Genomic DNA, 26,002 nt, shown 5'->3' with positions numbered 1-26,002 from the left:
ACACACAAAGACACACACATGCACACACGTGCGAATGTGTTCGTTTAAAAAAGGGGGAAAATGGCAAACCTAGCAAATACATAGAGGCACACCTACATTTATCCACAAACACACACACACAATATTGATTTATGTGTCCATAGCCCAAGCATACATGCTTTAATCTAGCATTTGTTACCTGCTGACCTCCCTGTCTCCTTAGGATGTGTTTGGTTTAAAAGGGCACAGTGTATTGTGTGTGTGTGTGTGTGTGTGTGTGTAACCAAGTGTGGTAATGTAATAGTTAATCATATTCAAGTTCAGAAATGAGAGGCAGTTTATTAAGACAAAGATTTGGGCACATCTACCACAGAGAAATAGCTTTGCACGCACAAATATTTCAATGGCATGCTAACAATAGAGTAGAAATGTTTCCGTCAGGTTATTCAGGCTTTTGCAGTAAAGAGAGAAACCTTAATAGATCAGAAAGAATGAGCCAAAATATGGCTACTACTCAAAATGTCTCTGCTTAAAATAGAGGTGGCCTGACTGTTACTATAATATGTAATGGCTGTTTATAGGTGGCAGATTTATAAGAGATACTGGAGCACTTCATTTCTTATTGGGTAGTTTGGTCAAAGGTATTTTCGATGTTTTGTAATGAGACAGTGAAACATCAGTTGCACTATGTTTGCATATGATTAGCACATTGTGTTACCACCGCTGCAAGCCCTCTCTCAATTTCCAGTGCTGTTCGTCCCAGTCTGTCCAATTTGTTGTTGCTTTAATTGCCTTACCTTGGCAGAGCTAACAGTTTTGCTAGGGAGACACAGTGTGCCTCTTAATGATGGAAAGAGACAAGATGAGGATAAGACAGGGGGTCAGTGAGAGATGAGACAAGACAAGTGAGGGGAGGATGAGGGCTGGCCAACCTTTTGAAAAAGGGAGATGGTTAATGATGAGACTGAGACCAAAGTGAATGGTAAGAAAAATACTGAGAAAAATTAAGCACAGAAAATAGAGAGCCTTAGAGAGCCTGTTGATGTCCAGAAATAGTGAGAGCATGCTGTAGTGCTAGCCAGTTTTAATGTACTTGATACATAGTGTGCTAAAAGTGTTAAAAGGTTGTATATATTGAAAGCATTTGGGCACTTTGACGCCACACAATTTTCAGACAAGATGTTGAAATGCTGCTCTTTTCTAGCCCACATATAGTTTGCTTGTTTGCAATCCTAAGAGTTTGAGAGTTTAAAAGAGGTAAAGGCACCTTTCAAAGATTTTGCAAAATAAAATGAGGGCAGAAAGAATAATGCCCTTTCCTCACTTTGGATTGCAGGTTTGCAATAGGGCAGCACAAATAAAGACCTCCCCAGGTGATGTGTTTTTCTTTTCACCTTAATATGTTTATCTGTGGGCTTGCTGGCAGCAACAATAAACAACATTTAATTAGTTCTGTTTGGCATTGGGTAGTATTTTTTATGGCTCAGGTTTGCAATGCCATTGGCAAGCTTACTTGGAATTACTGGATTATTTTCACTCCAGAGTGATTGAAGACAATTAGTTCCTGTATGCTGTTTGAAAAACAGTTTTATTACACTTTAAATCACTTTGGCGATATAAATGTTAGCATAGTATTTTGCACACGCAACTTTCTTTTTAATTATACACAGGTTTTCTAGATGCTTTTTATGTCTGTCTCTCACTTGATAGGTTTAGGTCCCTATCTTCAGGAAAGCATCAGAACCAGCCTCTGCATGGCAAAGATTTAAAAAAGGATTCAGGCATTTACTAAAAACACTGAATAGTATTGCCCTTTGGTGACAGAGGCTACAAGCTTCAGTTTACTCGGGACTCTTCAGCATTGCTTTCAAAGCAAACCAGCAGCAGAAGCATACCAGACAGGCCATGAGCCTTATTTAGGATGAGATGAGGGATGGGGGGAGATGAGAACCCAATGTAGGCCTTTCAGATATCAAAACAAAAACAACTCATTTGATTTCAAGTATCGCAGTGCATGCCCGTCTGTGTGTGGGTCTGTGTATCTCTGCTCTGTCTTCCCCAATCATGATTCCACAGACAAGTAGCCTTGATAGAGCTGTGCCTTCTCCTCTGCTTGCCTGACACTCTCACCAGCATATACTGTCTTACCTCAGTCCAATCAATAGACTGCTTATCAGAGTCCGCAAACACTCTTTTGGCTGTGTGTGTGTGTAGGTGGTGATGGTGGTAAGAGGAGAAAGAGAGAAGAAAGGAACTATGAGTAGTGTTAATGTAGTGTTACATTAAGAGATTAATGTAATCTTGATGTAATACTATACATCAAGATTAGGTCTTGCTTGCAGAAATGCTGCTTTTTTGAACTTTGGGAGGTAAATATTTTCTAACATTTAATGTTTGTTCACTTCTTGAAAATGAAATTTAAGTTCCAGTTGGAAAACCTTGTAGAACACTGAAAAATCTGTTAGATTTCACGTCATAGAAGAGCAAGTAACCTGTAATGTTTTTAATGTAGTAATATAGCTGTTCCAACGCTATCAGATCATTATTTTTACTGAGATCCAGACTTTACAAAACCATGCAAAATATACTCAGTGTTAAAAAATGATTTTAGACATTTTGGTATATGTGATCTTATTCTTTTTCCCACAGTTACATAAAAAAGGTAAAATCTGTTTTACGTTTGCATTTTCACTGTGGAGAACGGTGTTGGTCAAGTTACTTGAAAATAGTATTTAGTTACTAATTACTGATTATTTCTCCAAGAAAGTAATGCCATTACTTTACTGATTGGTTATTTTTAAAAGTAATTACTTACTTATTACTGAGTCACTTTTTAAAAACATGATACACAACCTGAATACGTAATAAAGCAACACACCTTTCAGCCCAATCCCATTTTTTCTGCATAATCCATCATATACAATTGAATCAAATGAAAAAGTCTATTTTTAAAAATTGTTTTATTGGTTTTAATCTTTTAACTTTATGCAAATTGCATCAAGCAAAAATTTAATTATGCAACAGTCTTTGACTCGAAGAAATTAGTTTAACATTTAAACCTTTTTTGTGCATATATCAGCACATAAAATAAAATACTTTTTTTGTGTTTACACTCACTCTTTCAAATAGATGCAAGTAAAACACATCAAAACATAAATAAAATCAAAGATTCAGCAGCACAAAGCCCTGTCACTCTTAAGTCTATTTTCACCTGTTTAGCAGGAGTGGGTGGAGATTTGCCCGGTGGTGCAGCGGTCATGTCAGTAGGGGGATCCAGGGGTTTCTCTGTGAATTTCACATTCCTGTGGCAGCTTGTTAGGTGCTTGCTCAGATTTTAATTTTAATTTTTCACTGTAGAACGAAGTTTTCTTCCCGTGCAGAGTGTACAGTGGGCGCTAATGTTTTTGCCACTTTTCACGGACTAAAGTAATGTCAGGACTTCCAAGCTTTAAATGCTGCATGGTCGTACTCTCTCTCACACTCTATATTATCCATTGTTGATCTACTACGCACGTCTGTTGCTGCCACAGACGTCGCGCACTCGTACGTCATTGTCATGAGACACTCTCACAAACAAAATCACGGTTTAGTAATGCAGTAAGGCAAAGTATGGGGAAAGTAACAGTAATTTCATTACTTTTTTGCAATAGTAATCCCTTACTTTACTCGTTACTTGAAAATAGTAATTGGTAACGCGTTACAGCTCATCTCTAGTGGAGACTAGACTTTCCTTATAATGATCACAACCATGGGAAAACAGCTTTACTGATTCAAAGGCAGCAAAAGAATCATGGCTTTCAAAAGCAACTAAATATGGCATATTATTTTATGTAATTCACACAGAATCTAAAAACTCAATAAGAACAAGATGTTCTTTGATTGGAGTCATGTTTGGTTAGTGGTTTGCTGGAGGTATTGGTGGTTCTCAATATATATCGACTAGCTACTGGCTGTAGCTGTTATCAATTTGGCTTCCACTAAAGCTACTTTCCCCTCCTCCCTTGTCACAACGATCACTACAGCACCTCCACATGTCTGGATTTTTTTTAAAATGAGATGCCCTTCCTGTTATCAACTGGAATCAAAACAGCCATCTGCCACTTGCCAAACAAATCTTTAAATCTGTGTAAATGTGCCAGAAATGTTTAATTAAACAGCGTCATTTGTTTTATTTGACATTTTCACAGTACTAAAATATGTAGGGTTAAGGTGAAGACTGGATTGACAGTCCGATAACACTGCTTCCCTCGGTGCCCACAGACAGTTGAAACATGTTGCTTAACTGCTCAGTTGGATCCTTCCCCTAGTATCACAAATCTCCTGTGACAAAGTATGATGCTTAGTGCTGCCAGCCTGGTGATTTTTCCAGGATTTAAAGAATATAGGCTTATAGTTTCACAAAACAATGATTGATTCCATTGTGTAAGCATAAGTCTATAAGTACGTATACACACACACACACACACACACACACACACACAAATATAGTATAGCATAGCGTGCCTCCTGCTTGCAAATTTGTTTAAGAGACTCGTGGTTGGTTAATGTTCCAATTAGGAGCTGGCTGGGGATCATTAAGAAGATGAATGATTCTCTCACACCTACTTTTAGAGACCCGAAAGAGACAGAGAGAGGGGAAAAAAGAGATGGACACTATTTGGATTATTTCTCCATGGCAAGTAAAACAAAAGGGTAGAGTTTTAGACTTGCTATATTAAATATACAGTCCTCACAATGGGAATAAAATGCAACAAAAGTCACGGCACCTTTAGCTATTGAAATCGGAGTCTTGTTTAAATATTTATTATAGTCAGTTTTATTTTGGGGGACAGACTCAAATCTCAACAGGATGATAGTGTGTTTCACAAATTCCAGGAGTAATATTTGGCCATTCTTCCAAGACAAACTGATCTTTGCTCTAGTATTATTATTATTATAATTTTTTGCAGTGGAATATATCTGTGTTTGGTAATGACCATAACTATAAAACCAGCAAGAGTGACAATGACACTGAGTGTTTCTAAATTCCTGTACATGTTTGTGGCTGTGTTTGTCTGGATGTGTGGCTGCGCATGGGATTTTTTTTCACAGGTACTCTCAATGTTTATCTGCGAGTGAGAAGCATAGCCTCTGTGGACCGAGCAATGTGGACAAAATCTGGTCATCAAGGCCCAGACTGGAAGAAAGCATTCTTTGACGTTACCCCCAGTGGACCCTTTCAGGTAAGGCCTTTCTGATTTCTTTGCTTCGTAGGATTGGTGATTACAGAATCAGCAGTCACATCAATAATAAACACTAGTGACCTAGTGACCAGTAGGAGCCATACATGTCGATAATGTGGTATGCTTAATATCGTGACTGGCTTTTCCAGTCTATATTTCTATTTGCAAAGATGTCTCTTGATTGTAGACCTTAGTATTTCATTGTTTTATTAATATAGTGTACCAGATTTTTGATTTGGCCACTCCCAAAGTTATTTATTATCTCTCTGATTGTTTTTTTTGTTGCTGTTTCGCTTTTTTGTTTGGTTTTTCAGACAAATGATGGCCTCTCTCACTTGCACAGACATCTCTCATACTTAAAATTCTGTCAAAAAGCTCCGACGTAGAAATTCAACTCTTTGAATCCAGTTCAGATATTATGTTTGCTTCATTTGCCATGAAATAACAAGACAACAGGTCTCACCTAGTGCACAAAACTGTGTGTCAGTCAATTTTCCAATTAATTCTAACCCTTTGAACACGGGGCACTGTGTATAAAGATGGCTGTAATTCCTAAACAGTTAATGCGAAATCTTTTGAAAAACCCTTAAAACTAAAGTTGAAAGTCTGCACTTCAATCACATATTGATTGGCTAGTTTAAAATCCACTGTGGTGGCGTACTAAGGCAAAACTACAGAAGATGTGTCTTTGTCCAACAAATCATAGACCTAACTGTATTTTGACAAAACACACAAAAAAATCTATTTTTTGTCATCTCTTTCATCTGTGGGATGTCCCTCTGCCTCAGCCATTTTCTCTCTACTGTGTCTTTCCCAAGAGAAAAGTTCTCCACTGCGCAAAGCCAGCACTGGGATTGTATACCATGAATTAATGGAAATGAGGAAATTCCCAAAAAGGGTTGGTCTTGAAACACTGCTTGAATTTTTCACAACATATTTTAAAGACTGACATTTAAACCGCCCAGAGATCTACTTCCCAAAATCACTATCGCTTTATATTTATTGATGTTTGAGTTAACTAATATCCAATAATCTCATTTCTCTTCTGTGTTGGAAGAGACTTTCAGCTAGCATAAAAACAAATACAGTATTTAAGCTTTTAGGAGTGGGTTGGTGCAGTGTGTTGGGAAAGAATTCATACCCCTTTTAGCGGTCATATATCCAGTCAGTCCTCCCCTCAGTGGCTTCGACACTGCAGGTGGACATGCTCTGCAATGTGAGAGTACACCCAATGGAATCAATATAATGTGACATTATTATATATCAAGTTATACAAATTTGTGCCAAAAGTAGTACTAATGAAGGCAATGAAAAATATGATACATATAAATTAACCCCAAGCTTTTTGTATGACTTGTGTGCATTTTTCATTTCTTAAATAAATGTGGATACAGGATTTTGACATTTTAGCACTGAGGGCATTATTGATAAATGGGGACCTTTGATTACACATCGGGCTCATTTTCTGCTGAATGTCAGCAGCAAGCCTATTCACGTAGTAACCAGAAAATCATTCACTTCATCAAGAATGTGCTAATCTCACGGCTGGCAGCAAGATTTCATACAGATTTGAAAGGTCCAAATGACATAAATGTGCAGCTATGCATACAGCTTTGACCTCTAAATGAAAGTAAACAGACATAAACATCTGTAGCTAGCTAGTGGTGATCAAATACAATAAATTTCTATAAATACTGACGCTTAATTTATTTGTTTCCAGAAACAAAACAAAAGAAAAACATCCTGGCATTTCAAAAGTTCTTTAGTATAGACTGGACTGGCTCTGTTTTGGTGCTAGCAAATGTGTTGGTCCCAAATATACAAGCCAGTAAATGAACCAGAACCAAAAATGTGATTGTTGCTTTTGTAGTTAACTCTGTTGTGCTTTTTATACAATGAGCATTCAACCTAATATAGTGCATTCTGCATGGATGGCATATTTATGTTGAGGACTGCTTGCAAGCGTATTTCTTTAGCCTCTGGGTTGGTTTAATTCCTATATTGCTTCCTTTGTTTTAGAGGTACACAAATGGACAGAAATACAAGACCAAATCTGTTGGGGTTTTTTTTTTGGTTTTTTTTAAGGATAACAGCTTCAGTATAACTTGGAATTAATCCAACAATGAGGTCCACATGAGGAATAAAATGTCATTTTTCAAAAAGATATTCATTACTTTTTCATTGCTATTTTCGTTTGTACAAAACCTCCCATACTGTAGTTCAGATCTGACTGCGAAGGCCCCGGCATGTGATTCACACTATGAATACGACAATTGTCTGCCTGGAAGAGACCAGTCTGATCACATGATAAAAGTGATGACTCGAAATAACTTTGGATTGATTAACAGTGGCTTCTACCTCTAAAGGTACGAGTGAATCCAAAGGGCATAACTAAGACACCAGATTTTGTACCTGTGGGGGTCAAGGGCACTTTTTATTCCTTTTCATTAGTCACACATCTGGACTTGCACTTGCACTTGATTAAAGTTGCAAGATCCTCCTGTTAAAAGCCTGGTGGATTGTGAATTGTGTGTCACAGACAAAACAGTGCTTCTTAGTTACAGTGTAGGTAGTTTATTTTCAACTTCTCCCATGAAGAGAAAGTAATGCAGCTGATACAAAGAGAGAGCACCAACTCAATGTTCTTGCATTTGCAAAAAACTCTTCATGAAAACACTAGTTTGACAAGAACTGGCATACTAACTTGTGATTGTACAGTAGGAAACCTAGTACTTCAGTAAAGGAACATGCACTTGATTGGACGGTGACAATTCAATTTACTGTACAAAGACAATTGCAAGAGAACTACCTCAGGCCTTCTACACCAGCTGGTGATTTCTGATCTCTGATTGTTGCTTATACAAGAACTGTTACCCTCAAATGAAACTCCATTTAAAAGTCTGTTCAACTGGATTAGAAAGTTATCCGAACTATTTCTCAGTTCAGTTCAAGGGGTGCAATTTTTCATGCTTTCAGCTGTACAGTCATCTTTCCTTGTTTAAGTTCACCGGAAGTTTAAAGTTTGGGTTACAGTAACTGTGCACATTCAGTCAATAGTGGAAGAAAATAGCCTGGAAGACATAACAGAAGAAGCGCTCGTGTTTGAGCACTGTCTGTTGACACATCCTTGAAGTCCCTTCGGCTCTTTGGCAGCTGCGCTTGCAGTTAGTTCTTCCCTGTTGGCATGTGGCAGAACAAACTAGATGACTCAGTCCTTCTTTCTAACTGGACATGATGTTTCCTTTCTCACTCATTTTTCCAGTTTTTCTTACTCCATGGGTTTGTTTGTGAGTTTGTGTATATGTGTCTATTTTAGAATGTTTAAAATCCAGTGGAGGGTGAGAAAAAGGGAGGGCAAAAATGATGACAATTTAGTTTTGCTATGTGTGTTTTGCTGTCTCTGTCTGTTTAGTCCCCATTCTCTCCACTTGTCTTTCTCTCTCGTGGAGTGTTGGGGCAAGTGGAGTAACTGGCTTGATTCTTGTCCTGGTCTGTTTTTAAGATTTCTTCACTCAGGGCTGATGACTAATGGCTTTAAATTTAAAAAGGACAGTCTTCAGCTATCAGGCTGCCAATACCCCATCACACATTCTTTTTCCATATATCTGTCTACATTCTACATACATCTATGCACAAATAAAATCACAAGCATACAGTGTAGATTCAGGCATCTGTACTATGCAAAAGTCTTGAGCCAACCCTCCTTTCTTTATATTTTGTTTTTAAGGAACTAGACTTTCTTTAATTTGTGGTCTTTTTCAAGTGGTCTTGAGCAGTTCCTCTTTCCACTTAACAATGACCTATGAATTATTCAAACATAAAAAGGCACCTATAGCTTGAGGGATTCCCCAGTGTTGTGTCTACATATGACAGAGAACTTAGCAAATAATTAATCTTAGATTGTAATCTTTAGACACTTTGTTACCAGTAGTCTGTTAAGGAAAAAAAAAGGAAACCGAATAAACTGAGGAGGAAAGAAAACGTTGCAAGCCTAAAATACTATCTATAGCAGACAACCAGTATCTGGAAGTTATGTCTTTAAGAAATAGGAAAACCCATGAAACAACTAACACAGGACCTGAGAGTGCATCTTGCCTTTCAACTGAGACATCTACTGTTCACTGAAACCTCATCAGAAATGGTCTCAGTGGATGGCCTACTATCAAGAAGCCACTGATAAGAAAGAGAAACATAGAAGTAAAGTTGAGGTATGCCATTATTACTCAAGAACTGGACAGAAGATCAGTGGCAGCAGGTCTTGTGGAATCATGAATTCAAATTTGAAATTGTTGTTTCAAATCATCACTAAATATATGTGAAGAGGTCAAGAGGGGTACAGCATATATGTAGCATATTTCCTTACACATAAACTCAATGTGCTTGACACAGAAGATAAAAGCTTTAAAAAGCTTTGTAAAGAAGTAAAATATAAGTTAAAACACACACACACATAATCACATACACACAGTTAAATGCAAGTCTGTGCGAATAAAACTGTTTTGAGTCTGTTTTTTAAAGTGATAATTAACCTCAGGCCAGCAGATAACCTTTTCCAAACAACAGGATCACATGATCACGTAAAGTGAAAGTATTCTCGTTAGCCCGTTACAGTAGATCTAATTATGGGAACAGTTAAAAGATCTGCACTCAATTACTTGACAGGTATCACTTGATTATATACACAAAACAAGTCAGTGAGTGTCTGCAGCCAATGTAAAACATGGTGGAGGTTCAGTCATGGTTTGGGCTGTGTTTAAGCCAGTGGTTTTGTTAAAAATGATTTAATTATGAACACAGAAAAATTACCATTAGATTTTGATTCAGTGTAGAAAGCACCTGACTTGAAAAGGCTTTGCTTCTCTGTATAGCAATGGTCCCAAATACAGTAAAAGCAAACCTGGATTAAAAGAAAAGCACAACACGAATGAACAATATGGATTTGCCTCCTCCATCTCACCATTAAAGAATCAAGGTGGTCATACCAAATACTGACTTTCAGCCTCATTAGGATTGTTTTTGCCTTGCATACTGCATCTACATGTATGTTTTTACATGTCAATAAATCACCTTATCGAGTTCCCCTTTGCCTAGGAAAATACAAAGGGTGGTTGTTGCACAGTACAGTATGCAGACGTACAGATAAACTCTTTTTCTTAAACACACACTCACCAGTCTCATATCCCCTGCAGCAATTAGCTATGACAGGTCAATTAACAGGCTTATTTATGAGCAGGGGATGCCTGCTAGTTGTGTTGTAATGATTCCAGATACTCTTTGTACGTGCATTGGGGAAATTGAATTCATGATGAATGTGGGCTGAAGGTCTTAGCTAGGGGCTGCATTTGCTCATCATTAACCATGCCTTTGCTACCCAATGTTTCTTTAACTATTAAAGGGGAAGCGAACACTAAACCCATGGGCAAAGTGTATGTTTTAAGGTTCTTCTGTAATACTGTATTGGCATGGTAGTTGACGTCAATGTTTTGAAGTGCAACACAGTTGTTAAATTGCAGTAAGGTAATCTCTTTACCCATGAAAACAAGCATCCACTCTTAGCACATAATGCACATACAACAGAACAAATCATACTTTTTTCAGAAGTAATATAAACGGTCACGTATTAAAACAATATGAAAGCTCTACCATTGAAACTGCGCAGCTCACTGAGGTTCATTTAAGTTGAGATCTCACTCTGAAGGCAATAGTATATGTTTCATACCATGGATGGGACATTTTGCAAACACTTGCAACTAGTCAGGGAATACACCTTTTTCCTTGCGACCAGTGGTTCCCAGGGGATCACTGACAGGTCCTTGGGTCTGTGTGACTTAGGCATAAGGTACTAACATCTGCTGGTTATCAACAGCAATTATACAGCCAAGAAAAAGACAAAAAGGAAACTGTGTGTAAGTGTTTGCAAACCAAGTAAAAGGTACTTTACAAAAAGGGTATGACAAGATGGAGTGAGGTGGGGATGTCTTTATTTCATCAATAAAGCCCCTAATGCAGCTTAATTATTCATCCACCCCATTTATACGTGACTTTACAAAGGTAGATGAGACAGGATGGATGAATAAGGAAGGATGCATGAACGATAGGGGTCGTCTCCTTGGCAACTGAGGGTTGCCTTGTACATGGCTGGTGTCTCTCTCTTTAAGGTGTACACTTTTTGTTCATATGCATGTACTGCTTGTCTGGTTCAGCACATGTCTTAGAGACTTTGTGCATTGTGCCATTACTGTCTTTCAGATTTGTTGTTGCATATATATTTTTTCATATTATATTTGTATTTGTGTCCTTTTTTATGTATGACCCTAAAATATTTCAACTTTATTAAGAAATGGAAGGGTTCCCAATTACTCCTCACTGAGCTGTATTTTAGGATGATTGCACTAATTCTAATTTTTAATTCTTAACACTCAGCAAGAATATTTAAGAGTGCTCAGCAGCACAATCCTGACAAAAATACAAAGTACACGACATCAGTCAGTCTGTAATTCTGTAATTTTTCAGAGCATTTTCTTTTTTCTGACTTATACAGTTTAATGCCTTTGCTGCCACAGTCTAATATCAGAAAACTCACTTGTACAAAACTTTTCGGGTATGATAAATATTGAGAAAATCCTATGGGCTATTTTAGCTTCACTCCTTTAGCTAAAAACATATTTTTCTTTACCTTTACAACAACAGATATTCCAGTATTTCGGTGTGATCTATCTGTTCAACTCATACATGCACACATACACACAAATCACTGCTGTGTAACAAATGGAGTTGTTTAATAATGTACAAAGCAAGCAGCCTTGATCCTACGAGCCAGCCAGAGGAGGTGAGCTGATAAACATACTCTTTCTCTCCGTCTCTCACTTTGCCTCATTTCTTACGACATTCTGTTATGTTCCAAGCTCCCCAAGGGCCTGATGAAATGAAATAAGAAGGGTGAACCCCATTTCTCCCTCTGCTCTATACCTGTCTGTCTTCCTTGAGTTACTCTTTTGAGCAGCCCATCCTCCTCCTCCTCCATTCAGCTCCTATTACTGCTCCATCATTAACTGAGAATTACCAGCAGGCCAGTGTAAGGCCACAGGATCACTCTGAATTATTTGTTTCCTACATGGTTTAATTAATACATTATTTAATTAATATGTTTGGAGCATCTAAGAAGGACAACTTTTTAGATAATTTTGATAGATTAAAGTTGTGTTTGATCAAACTTTATTTCTTTCCCTGCCTTTCTTTCTTTCTTTTTATGTATATAAGTAATTAACACACAAGAAATCATTCAATTGCAAAATAATTGCAAATCTACAAACAATGGTGATCATCAAATGAAAATCCCCATTATTAGCCAGTTATCACATTAAACCCCCGAATCTGGCATTAAAACCCCTCAAAATGTTGAGATTACTATAGAAAAGCTATAAAAAAAATGGTTGATCAATAACTTTTGCTGTTGTCTTTGAAAAGACTTTTATACATATCATAAAGGTTTTAAATGCATGGCCCATCTCAGTGGTTAGTCCTGCCTGCCACTACTCTCTGTTGCTGTGGGTTTTCAAGCTATCCTGTTTTTCACCCATCCTCTGTCTGTGTCTTCTTCTTCCTCTTTGTATGTCTTTGGGGAGTGCTGGTATCCTCATAATCAATAGTAATGACTTGAGCTGTCTGCTCACGGTGGGAATTATGACACAATTGGTGTTGTTGTGTTGTACTGCATAGCTTCTTTTTTATACACTCAGTGGGTCTATTAAGCCCATTTTGCCTTTTGCTTTCAGTTCACCGCTTCAAAAACTCTTGATAGGAGGAGATGAGTGTTAAAGGGGGATGGTGTTTTCGCTACAAGGATGTAGTTAGATATTGCTGTGTCTTCACAAGGATATGATGCAAGGACCAGCAGCCTTTAGCAACTAAATAATATCTAGAAAGGATGGATTTTTAACGCTTATTTGCGGTTGAAAACAAATATGCTTTCTGGTACTGTCTAGGTGTGTTATAAGCTCCACGCCTAAATGACTTAAGGCTAAGCAAATGTAGAAAAGATAGTAAATTTCCAGTTGATTTCTGTGTGATATTCAATACATTTTTATTTATTTATTAATAAAACCTTCCCACAGTTTTTAATGGGTATAAGACTGTCTGCAGTGCAAATGTTGGGGATTTAAAGATTAAAAATTACAGTTGGAGAATTTTCAGGCATCTTCTGCTGCACAGATTTTGGTGGTGCATGATAAAATGAATCCCCATTTTATGGGCCATTTTGTTAAAATGAAAAGAAAAACTTTATTTATTTATTTAAAAATTTTGGACTCCTCCACCCCAAAAAAGGAAGAGAGAAAAAACAAGTATATAAATCATAGAAATGTTACGTAATTAGGGATTCATTGCACAAAGCTCAGAGAGAACTATAAGACTGTAAAATGTAAAGATGCGTACCACTGTGGTCATAAAGGTATATAGGTTATCTGTGGTATTTAAATTATGCTTAATTAGTGGTAAGAGTATCAAAATGTGCCAAGAAGATATCTAAACACCATGACACCACTACCACTATCCTGAACCATTGATACCAGGCATGGTAGAGCCATGCCCATTGTTTATGCTAAATTCTGATCCCAACCAAATGTTGCAGCAGAAGTCGAAACTCATCATACCAGACAGATTTTTTCCCAATTTCTGTTGTCCAATTTTAGTGAGTCTATGCAAATTGTAGTCTCAGTTTCCTATTCTTAGATGACAGGAGTGTGGTCTTCTGCTGCTCTAAACCCATCTGTTTAAAGGTTTGATATGTTGTGTGCTCAAAGATGTACTTCTCCATGGTGGCAACAAGTAGTTATTTGAGTTATTGTTGACTTCTTATCAGTGTGAAACAGTCTGGCCATTCTCCTCTGCTATCCACCTCTATCCAAGACAGTATTTTCACTCAGAACATTGCTGTTGACTGGATATTTTCTCTTTTTCGGATGACTGTCTATAAACCCTAGAGATATCTGCGCTGAAAATCCCAGCAGATCAGCACTTTCTAAAATACTCAGACCAGCCTGTCAGGCACCAGCCTGCAATCATGCCACTTTTAAAGTCACTTAAGTCACCTTTCTTCCCTATTGTGGTGCTTGGCTTAAACTTAAACATGCTGTGACCATACTTGCACACCTAAATGCATTGCCCCATGTTTATATATTTGCATTAATTAAGTCATATTAAGTCTAATATGAACTAACATGCAAGAATCTCAAGAATTTCTCTTCCAGCTTATATCAACACGAATGAAATGTAATACGGCCTCTATGTGCTGCACAAGATGTAATCAACTAATTCTTAAAACCAACTCTTAAAAATCTAAACACATGTTCTGATTTTCAAAACAGGAAACCACGCTTCGTGTTTCTAAATCCTTTTGACTTTGGATGTATGCAGAGACAAAATTTGTGTTTCAAAGTGACCTAGGTTTCAAATTCAAGTAGCTTTGTTGGTGACGAAGGCTAATTCTCCATCTAAAGCTGAGCAGCCTAGACTTTGAATTCTTTCCCCAAGGTTAAAATACATGGGAGTTATATGTTTTGTTGTTTTTTGACTACTGTGGCGGAGGTGTGGTCTCTGGCTCACTGCACCACCCCTCCACTGCAGCTGAGCCAGGGGCTAAAATGTAATTAGCCACCATCCGTGCTTTTTAGACTTGGAACACACTAGAGTATGAACCCTGAATATATCTCTAATAAAATTACTTGTTTCTGGTAATAGGTATAATAGAATAGTCTAAGATGATAAATTCACATTAATATCCATGCAAGTTTAAATTACTTACTTTCATTGTCAACGTGGGTTTCTACAAAGCAATCTGATGATATGGTTTGACTTTCCCTTCTTCTAGCATGTCTAAACAGTAGCTTGCTCTTTTAGCCACTATTAAATAGCCCATCGCTGAGTTGGTCAGTGCAGCAGTGGCTCTGTCTGTGACTATTGCTTTGAATGTAAATGTTAATTCTTTTTTCTCTGCCACCAAAGAATCCATTTATCCAAATTCAATAGAAAAACAAACAGTGGTAGCCTTTTGTGTCCATTATCTGTTATCTCAAATGTACCCTTTGAACAATATGATTTTCTAATTCGCTTGAATTCCCAGAGGTGGTTTTTGATGTGGATGTTATTGAGTTCCACGGAGTGCAGAAGTGACTGCGTATTGACGCATGTTTCATTTCTGCTTAGTGTTGAGAGCTGTCCATGGAGAACACAAACTCTCTAGTCATGTGCACACCTCACTGACTGCATACCCAGGAAGTCTTTGAGGTGCTGCCACTCGGCTCTGCATTTCCTCTCTCTTTGTGCTCCATCCAACAAAAGTAATGATGTATTGAAAAACAGCTTTCCTTCCTGCCTCTCTACAACAGCCCGGGCTTGAGCCCAGCCTCTGGCTAGCATTAGTACAAGATTCTCATTGTAAACAGTGGCGAGCTAACTGATAAGGAAGTGTAAGATGTTACATTGTGTATGCTCTACTGGCTATGATTACTACTTTCCATATATATTAAAGTTGTAAAGTCAGGAAATTTGAAGCGGTACTTTAAGACCTTTAATGCTCTTTATCAGGGATCATAATATCCTTAGGAACAAATGTGTGTTGTTGTTTACTGTGGAACCTATGGCTTCTTACAACAGCTCAAAGATAAGCACAGTGGGTTAAGTGGCAATTGTAAATTGGCCACAGGTGGGAATTTTAGCTTTCAAAGTGTTGTGTCTTCAACTTATCCCTGTAATGGACTGCTGACCTATCTACCCGGCCTCCTGCCCAGTAATAGCAGCGATAGGCTTCAAACCTCCATGAACCGGCATACAGCAGGTGTACCTAATGGAGGGGTGTATGTTTTGTTATGATATCAGTATAACTGTGACCATCTCTCTTGCACTCTTTTACTTTCCCAAGCTTCCACTCTTCAGGTTACTTGTAAATAAATTCATCTTAATGAGGTTGTTTATTGAGACCAACTTGTATAGCAGAAATTACATGAACACATAAAATCAATGGAGTTGCAAAGAAGGCGGTAACGTGTTGTAGTAGTATTTGTGTCCCTACTTGCTCCTCTGTGGATTACCCAGAGGCCATCTGTGTTCCTAGCAGTGTTTGGTACCTGGGGGGCTTGTTGGAAACCAGGCCAACCCACATTTGTGTGCCTCACATTGCACTGGTATTTTAAAGCTCTCTCTCTCTCTTTCTCTCTCTCTCTCTCTCTCTCTCTCTCTCTCTCACACACACACACATAGACACACATGTGCATGTAGTCTCTCTCTTTTTTACTCCCTCGCTCTCACAGCTGTGTCCCCTCTGGTATGTGGATAGCACATCAATGGGAACATTAAAGGTTACAAGGCGTGACAAAACGACACACTCACAACTTCAACCTGACACTTTACTGCACACCCTTTGATCCTGCATTCACACACTCATGCACGCACACACATGCGCAAGTTTTCTATCTCACTCAAGATCCTTCACACCCACACGTTATGCAGTATAATAACAAGAACTGGAATACAGAAAATTTTACACAGTTTTTCAAAAAAAAAAATGATGTCATGTTTTTTTCATGAAGGGTGCAGATTTATTTATTTATTTAAATATTCAGAAAATGTAAGACAGAAATATCAGCTTTATTATATATGACATGTATCTTTTATGATCACATTTTTTTGTCCCAGAATTTGATAACTGCATAATTTACAACAGCTCTCCAACTTGTCATTTCTGTATAACTCGGGTGATGCAAAAATGCAGGTCACCAAACACAACTACCAAGGTTTAGAAACTCTGAGAAACACATTACTGTTGAGGCCCCCACAAAGTGCCCAGCAGTAATATTTAAATGTGAGACAATGTCGGTTCTCACATTTAAGCTTGCTGGTCAGTTATGTCTCTGAGCCATATCCAAAAACTAAACATATAAAGTCATTATTTTGCAGTGACAGGATATTGTATACAGTATCCTGTCATATAAAACAATACAATATATTGTATTGTTTTATTCATGCTATTGTGTTTGATATCTTAGAGAAAAAAAACTTTACTGGTCAGATTGTAATATGTAAATGAGACTGTTAATTAATAGTTTTGCACCTTTCTTTGTTAAGGCCAGTGTTAGTCATTTAGCTTCAGTTTTTCAATTATCATACTCTAGTCTCTAATCTATAAAGATGTTAATTAAGTGTTTGTAAAGGTACAGTACATGTGTGCATATGTTAAAGAAATCACACTATGGCTGGCAAATATACAAAGAAAACTGGAATTAAAGGAAGAAAAACCATAAATAAAGCAAAATGTTTACGACAGTCAAGCAGCAAGGAAATTTCATTGTAGCATTTATAAATTAAAGGATCATGGCCTTGTGGCGAATAAGCCTCTTCACTTGAAGACCACAGAATTTTCTTTACAGCCTATACGGAAGAAAATCTTTTTTGTATATGTGAGCAGACCTGTTAAAGCCATACAGCTTGTGCTGCTGGACTTGCTCCCTCGCCACCACGCAATCAGCGTCAAGGTTCTCCTAATTATTTTATTTGTTAATTCAAAGAGGATCTCTCATTCGGGGAATAAATTAGAAAGCAAATGGGGAATAAATGATAATGCTCTTGTACTTTCCTCCCCTTTGTGAATGAAATTGAATTGGCTCTGTGTGGAGAGAAGTAGAGAGAAAATATAAGAAAATCATTAGGGTACCTATGTACTCATGGTATACAATGAGAGTATGTGCAGTTTTTCTATCAAAATTACATTTGTATGCATAGAGACACCTGCTCCTCGCTCTGTTGTTTTGAAATAACTGGTGGATTATGTGGTGTACTCAAGGGTTAGTTAGCAGCTGGAGTAGAATATATTGGAGTATATAAGAAATATATAAGTATATATGAGGCCAAATTGTGCAAGAGCGGATCTAACTTATGCTAAGTAAAGAAGAAAACTACTCTAAAGTTTAAGTTGTTATTACGAGGTTACAAGTGTTATTATCTGCCCACTAAAGTTAACTTGCTGTTAGATACTAACAGGACTCATAGATTAAAACACAATAGCAGAATGCCTCAAAACTAAGATCATGTTAACAGTGTGTTTGCACTGCCATTGTATATGTTTTGTTTTGAGCACATGTGGGGTTAGGTCACTCTTTTCTTCTTGCTGGGTCAGAATCAGGTTAATTGGACCCACCCTTGCTCTGGCTCGATATATTTACACACAAATTGATAGCAAGCCTGCTCAGTTGATACTTTAACCGCAGCATGTTGCTGTTAACAGATGGAGTTTTTAAAGTGAACCCAGTCATGCACGGTCTGCCTCCCCTCCATGCTTGCACCTGCTCGCTTGTTAACCTGTAGGTATACAGACATACTATGCAAGTAGAGTGTATGCAGTTTTTTTTATTTTCATTAGTATTGCATTCCTTTCTATAGTAACACCTGCTCCGTTCTCACTTTTTTTTGAATAAATTGAGGGTTAAATACTTTGCTAAAGGGCTGCTAGATGCTGGAGTTTAAAAAAAAAGTTATTGCTGTATACTTCAGCCCATGTAGGAATTTTCACATGGAGCTGTTTTCTGTTGAAAAAAAAAATTAAAACAGAATGAGGCATTGGAATTGCAGAAACACTCAAATATTATTACAAAGCAACAACTCTGACTATTGTTTTCAGAATTAAAATTATCAAGCACTGGGGTCTGCAGTAAAAGTCAATAACAACTGCAGTCAAGAGAGTTACTTTTGTTGTTATTTTGGAGAAACAAAGTTTTCTTGTTTATTTGCTTTTCCCTCCTCAGAAGCTAGACAGAATACACTTGGTTTTTGATTAGCTGGGTGCGCTGGGCTTTTGGTGCCTTGGTACACCACAGTAATTAGGCTGTCAGTCAAAACCAGATGGCTGGTGGCTAAAATGGGGGAAGTGTTCAGAAGAGTCTCCTGCTTAGTTTTCTTGTTGTGGGCCCAGAAATGATGTTAGGACAGTGGTTCTTAACCTTGTTGGAGGTACCGAACCCCACCAGTTTCATATCCACATTCACCGAACCCCTCTTTAGTGAATTTTTTTTTTTTCAAATTCAAGACATAGATATGTTTTTTACTGGTGCACAAAATGAGCCGTGCATGAACATCACCTTGTTCAAAGAACAAAACCAACACAATGCATGAACTTACAACAAATTACATACCTGCAAATCATTGTGACTTCTGCTGTTGCCTTTGAGAGACCAGTTCAGATATGCGTGGCTTCACCTTGGCAAGTCTGTGTCATTTTCACAGAAAAGTTTGTTCCTTTTCTTCGTTTTTATATCCAGCATTGTCGAAAAGGATTGCTCGCAAAGATATGTTGTAACAAATGGTATAAAAAAAATCCAGAGCTTTCTTAGCAATAATTGGATACTTGTCCATTTGTCGACACCAAAACGTTGAGAGCGTTGTTGTTCTGAAGAGTTGCTGTTGAACCTGGCTCTGCTGAATTTCAATGATTTCGTCAAGGTATTCATCATTGACATCTGCTGTCTCAACAGCAAACGTGAACGGCTGTCTCACCCATGCTGGATATGACTCTCTTGTAGGGAAATATCTGTCGAGAGACTTTGCAAGCTCATCTAAGTGCGTTGCAATTGTTTGCTTCAGTTCCGTGGATACAGAAATATCTCCGATTCCAGACACATCTTCGATCTTACTTACAAAGTTGTCCAGAAGGGGGAAGTTTGCGAAGTTGCTGTTCTCTGTTCGTCATTTCCATAACGTTAGCTTTTTTTGATAAGCCTTCAGCTGTCCTTCCGCTTCTATGATATTGACTCCACCACCCTGCATCTGCTGATTGAGATGATTGAGAGCTGCGAATATATCAGCCATGTACGCTAAAATGAGAATGAACTCAGGATTTTTGAAGCAATCTGCATGACAGTGTTGGTGCTCTTGCAAAAACAGGGCTAATTCCACATGCATGGCAAAAACACGATTCAGCACCTGTCCCCGGGATTACCACCGAACATTAGAATGGTACAGAAGTACCTCAAATTCAGAGCCCATTTCTTTACACAGCTCACTGAAGATGCGGTGCCTCAGAGCACTATTTTGCACATAGTTCACACATTCCACCACAGTTTTTAACACTTCTGCCATTTTTGGAGGCAAGGGTTTTGTTGCCATTGCATGCCTGTGCAAAATACAATGAGTCACAATGATGTGTAGTGCATCAGCTTTTACTAGCGCACCAAAACCAGAGTTTCTTCCCAGCATGACTAGAGCTCCGTCCGCCTCTGTCAGTGCACCCCAGAGTGGCTGTGGCTACAATGTAGCTTGCCATCACCAGTGTGTGAATGTGTGTATGAATGGGTGGATGACTGGATATGTAAAGCGCTTTGGGGTCCTTAGGGACTAGTAAAGCGCTATATAAATACAGGCCATTTACCATTTACCATATACAAACTGCAGAAACCATGTCCCGTGAAAGATTGTTGTCTCTGAAGAAGTCATCCACAAGCTTCTTCACATCGGCTGCTTTAGTTGTTGTTGTAAGAGGCTTACAAAATAAAAACTCTTCTTTAATCATGTCATCTTTCACATAGCGCACGAAAACAGTAAACTGGCTTAGATTAGCAACGTCTGTGCTCTCATCGAGTTGAAGGCTGAATTTTGCCGGGCTTGAAATCAGATCAGCGACTACTTGAGCCAAGATGTCTTTACTCATGTCTTCTATTCTGTCGCTGACGGTGTCATTTGAAAGAGGAATTTGGGATAATTTACCTTCAGCCACTGTTCCTAGTATCAGATTTGCCATCTTTAACGCAGCTGGTTTCACAAGTGTTTCACCAATGGTGTGTGGCTTGCCCTGCTTTGCGATCAGATAAGCAACTTCATACGATGGTGTGAGGATCGGTTTGTTAACGGGTACAAATCCAAGAGCAGGCAGAGTGGGCCTTTCATCGAATCTGGCTCTCTTCGCCTTGAATTCAGTAAGTGTTGTGTTCTTGTATTCCCCGTCTCCATGCAGCTTCAAGAAGTGTTCCTTTAGTTTTGCCGGTGCAAGATTGGAGTTGCTCAACTTGGCGTTGCAAATCATGCAGATAGGACGCTCACTCCCATCACGTTCTGTAGGGGGCGTGTCATCACAAATTTACACGATAATTCGGGTGTGTCTGGACCTCCGTGGTGGAGGCTCTGCCGAACCCCTGAGACCGACTCACCAAACTCCTAGGGTTCGATCGAACCCAGGTTAAGAACCACTGTGTTAGGATATGACTGCAGCTTGTAAATTCCTGAGATGGGAGAATAAACTAGCATGTTGCTATCTGTAATAGATGTTTCCATGTCTTTATTTAATTAAAGTATTCATATTTTCTATAATTATTAATTATATGGTTGTTGTTGTTGTTATTGTTATTATTGCTCAACTTCAGATACAGAAAGTAGGTTCTTTAGAGTAATTAAATTAGTTTTAAGACGTTTTAACGGAGTATCCAGTCCTGTGAAAAACTAAGTATACTTTTACTGCCTTTACAGGTATTAAGAAGTAGCAGGTGCTGATAATAAGTAAGCATCACCTTAATAAATTTTGGCAGATTTGGCTGGTTTGCCATTCACTTCAAACCTGGAAATGCTCAGAGAATGATCAAAAACCAAAGAATGATATCTCAGTGTGTGAAAAGTTAAGTTTAATGACACAATTAGAAAAAGAAGAGCAATTATGGCTTATTTGGAAGGGTTGCTAAGATTGCTCTCTAAAAAGGACATAGCTTAGGTTTTAAAAAGACTTCTAGTTCAGTGTCCTTTGGAGAAATGAGATCAAAGTTGATATATTTTAGCATAACACCACATTTGGCAAATACCAAACACAGCACATGAGCACAAACACTTAACACCTATGGGGATGGTGATTTGGGCGTGTTTTACAGCCACACAAATAACCCCTGTATGCCAAATCATTCTGGAATCAAATATGAGGCCCTTCATCCCAACAGCTAAAGGCTGGCCCGTAATGAGTCATGCAAAGAACAATGATCCTAAAGAGAGCCGAGAGAGCTGTGTATCAAGAATGCTTGAAAACCTAAATGAAGTGAAGCTACACCGTAAAGACGAGCGGGCTATTCCTCCACTTCCACCACAACAATATGAGACACTGATAAAGACATAAGGAAGCAACTACTTATTTTTTAGTAAAGGTTGTTTTGCAAGCAACATCATGGAGTGTACAAAGTGTACAAAATTCTGGCAAAATTCCTCAGTGGCCATTCGGTGAACTTTTGCTGTGTTTTTGTATATATTTCTCTGGACATACTCAGCTAGCATTCATCTGTTGATGTTTCTTTTCTAAACAGATTGTGTTTGAAGGAATTCGAGGCTCGGGTTTTGAGGGGGATATTGCCATTGACGACGTGTCTATCACCAGAGGAGAGTGCAAGCAACAAAACACTGTAGCCAACGCAGGTAAGACAGGTAAGATATTTTGTGATTTTTGTGTAGAAATATACTTAATAAACAAAGAAGCACACAAAAGCAACTTTTGGAATTTGTGGTTGGGTCATCTTCATACGTTCAGAGAAACTCCAAATAAGACAGGCAATGCCATTCTATTAAAAAAATGTATAGCTTTGATATTATTTTCAGCAGAAATACATAAAAATCAACGACTTACTAAGAAAATGAATTATCAAACTAAATTCACCTGAGCTGGATTAAGTTAAAATGAAAATAAACTAAGGCAATAGAGAATTTAATTGCTATAGAAACCATATTTTTAGAGCTGTCACGATATGAGAACTAAAAGTCTTCTGTAGTGTATGGGAGGTGTTGGAATATAGAGCACAGAGAAAATATTGTCTTTGTGTGGGATGTATAGAAACAAGTGGACACCACAGGGCACCAGCATGGAGGTAAGCTGGAAGGCTCATCATAATTTGTGGTCCTTCTTCTTCTTCTTCTTCTTTAATAACTGCATTTATCTTGCTATCTTTTCATCCTCTAACTGTCCATACCACATCCTGCTGCGTCTTCCACACTTATTGTCATTATATCTATTCTTGTTTCCTTTTACCCTACATTCTTCATCTATCCTTTATTCATCAGCATAGCTCTGCTCACTGCTCTTTATCTTTAAAAGCTTGGGTTATTTATTTTAGAAATGTAGAGAAATGACAGAGACACTGTGTGATAATTAAGGATTTAGATAAGAAAAGAAGATAAATGCAGAAACATATGCACAAGAAGAGGAAAAAATGTTTATACACAATAAACTGACCAATCAAGTTTGCATGGTAAGTTAAATCAAGCAATCTGCTCCTAGTAGGGGCGATCGTGGCTCATGAACTGGCAGTTCGTCTTATAATCGGAAGGTTGCCGGTTAGAGCCCCGGCTTAGACAGTCTTGGTCGTTGTGTCCTTGGGCAAGACACTTCACCCGTTGCCTACTGGTGGTGGTCAGAGGGCCTGGTGGTGCCAGTGTCCGGCAGCCTCGCCTCTGTCAGTGCGCCCCAGGGTGGCTGTGGCTACAATGTAGCTTGCCATCACCAGTGTGTGAATGGGTGGATGACTGGTTGTGTAAAGCGCTTTGGGAACCTTAGGGACTACGTAAAGGGCTATACAAATGCAGGCCATTTACCATTTAATGTATCCTAGGTCAAGCTAAGCTGTACTCATAATATTATTTTGTTACTTACAAATACTGTTTGACACGAGCAACTTTAGCAAGAGGTGGGAATCCAACAAGAAAAAGTTTCAGTGAAGCAGTTTCGGTCCATGTAAGTGTGTGGAGGGATTCCAATAGCCTGCAGGTTAGAGAAGATATAGCAAGAGAAGAGGTCAAAAACACAGTGTTCAAAATTATTTATATATATATTTGTTCATTTGCATGTATATGTGTCTGTTAATATAAGAAACAGCAAAACAAAAACAAATGGAAAGTGATCCAAAAGACAAAATATGGCTACCATCAGCTGTCCTCTGCAAACCAAGTCATGCAGGCAAACATGCACATACACACACACACACACACACACACACATGCGCACGCGCGCGCGCAGTCTTGTACAGACATCAATACATATATCATTATCTTTCACAGTGGCCTTACTGGCATTCCAGATCACATACAGGAAACATCTGATGAAATTTCAGACTGTTCACTTACTTTTTTCTAATAGGAAAAAAAAATCTTTTTGTCATAATATATTGACCCTACAATTTGATTGACCAGTTTTAAGTGACAAATTTTACACAGCCCAACATGACAAATTTACCTCTGTGGTTTCACTATCTCATTAGTAAAAAAAAAAAATTCATTCTTAGAAAAAAAGATTGAAATACACTCTTTACTAGGGAAAGAATAAGAACTTGGAGCAAAATAGGAAGGACCCCAGGTACAGACATAGATGAAATACAGAAGCAAATGCTGTGTGTTGCATTATAATATACAGCGACATGTACTTAGAATGTTCATGTTAACTTTCGCCAGAAATTATTATGAAAAAATATTAGAAATAAACAAAAAGAAAAAAATTGAAAACACACAATCTAATGAATTATTAACATCCTCCTTTTACCTCCTCAAACCTTGAGTGTGAGTTGGTGTGTCTTAGTGTGCTGATGATTGTCTGCTTGGATGTGCAGTGCAATCTCACACATATGTGCATGTAACAACACTGGCGGATGGAGTGAATAATGGATGAAGGTGAAAACAGGAAGAGGAAAGCTCTTGAGCTCTCAGAGCGGGCGCGTGTGCATTTGTGTCCTGCAGGTTTTATGCAGGCAGAGACTCACAGTGCAGACAGATGGGCAATTATCAGGCAAGTAACTAAAAAGTCTTTGCCACTGCAAGAAACAAAATGCATCTGTCTTGGGTACAAGCTCTACCTCCATGAAGTTGGTGAGGTAAAATAGGGATTAGAGAAGAATAAACCCACACTCAAAAAAATAATTCATTGGATGAACGTAATTTTATCTTGCCACTTATATTCCATCTAAAAAATCATGTTATATTAATCCATCTTGATTGAGTTGTTTTAACACGATATATGTTTGTAAGTTTAACATAATATTAACAGTAACATTCCATTAATTTGACTTTTATTCAAACAAGTTGTTTGTACCAAGTTAGTCTAATTAAATTTAGTTAAAGTCATGTTATATTGTTTAAGCACAGACATCAAAAGTCAGTCTTGTTACATGAACTAGTACAATATTTGTTTGTTACACCAGTGATAATCTTGTTGAATGAACAAATGTAACTTCTGTCTGTAGTACATGTTGTGTTCATATTACATAATGTTCAACAAAAAATTCAACAGACTTAGAGCAACTTCCAATCCAGCTATCCTCTTATCTTTATCTGGGCTGCGGAAGTGATAAGAGGGGCAGGGTACATCCTGGACAGGTCGCCAGACTATTACATAGAGACAAACAACCATTTGCTCTTTAACACCTTTGGGTAATTTAGAATCACCAATTACCCTTACCCTAATAACTGAATGACTTCTAACTGTGGAGGGAACCAGAGTACGCAGAGAGAACCCATTGCAAACTTGGCCAGATTGAACCCAGGACCTTCTTGCTCTGAGGCAACAGCACGAGCCACCATGGCGTTGAGCTGTCAATACAGACTCAACAAAAGTAGGAAAGCTATGCTTGATGCAGAATCTTTACGTTTCTGTCCTTGACAAGTTAAACCATAGTAAATAGTAATACAGGGAGTGCAGAATTATTAGGCAAGTTGTATTTTTGAGGAATAATGTTATTATTGAACAACAACCATGTTCTCAATGAACCCAAAAAACTCATTAATATCAAAGCTGAATGTTTTTGGAAGTA

The 26,002-nt window shown here is 38.1% G+C and overlaps 1 protein-coding gene across 2 annotated transcripts in view; it reads left to right on the top strand.

The window, feature by feature from the left end:
* Positions 1–26,002, top strand: part of LOC102304999 (MAM domain-containing glycosylphosphatidylinositol anchor protein 1) — a 201,407-nt gene that overhangs the window by 162,942 nt on the left and 12,463 nt on the right. Inside the window, exons 16-17 of one of the 2 annotated variants that reach the window (XM_005934576.3) lie at positions 5,071–5,201; positions 22,520–22,628. In XM_005934576.3, the coding sequence (XP_005934638.1) occupies positions 5,071–5,201; positions 22,520–22,628 (240 nt within the window). Of the gene's footprint in view, positions 1–5,070; positions 5,202–22,519; positions 22,638–26,002 lie in introns of both variants that reach the window. The other variant, XM_014337546.2, reaches the window with a different exon arrangement.

Source organism: Haplochromis burtoni, unplaced genomic scaffold (assembly GCF_018398535.1).
Source record: "Haplochromis burtoni strain Fernald_Lab_line unplaced genomic scaffold, NCSU_Asbu1 Contig_187, whole genome shotgun sequence".
NCBI lineage: Eukaryota > Metazoa > Chordata > Actinopteri > Cichliformes > Cichlidae > Haplochromis > Haplochromis burtoni.
Note: the sequence above shows the minus strand (reverse complement) of the source record. Positions and strands in the feature narration are given on the sequence as shown.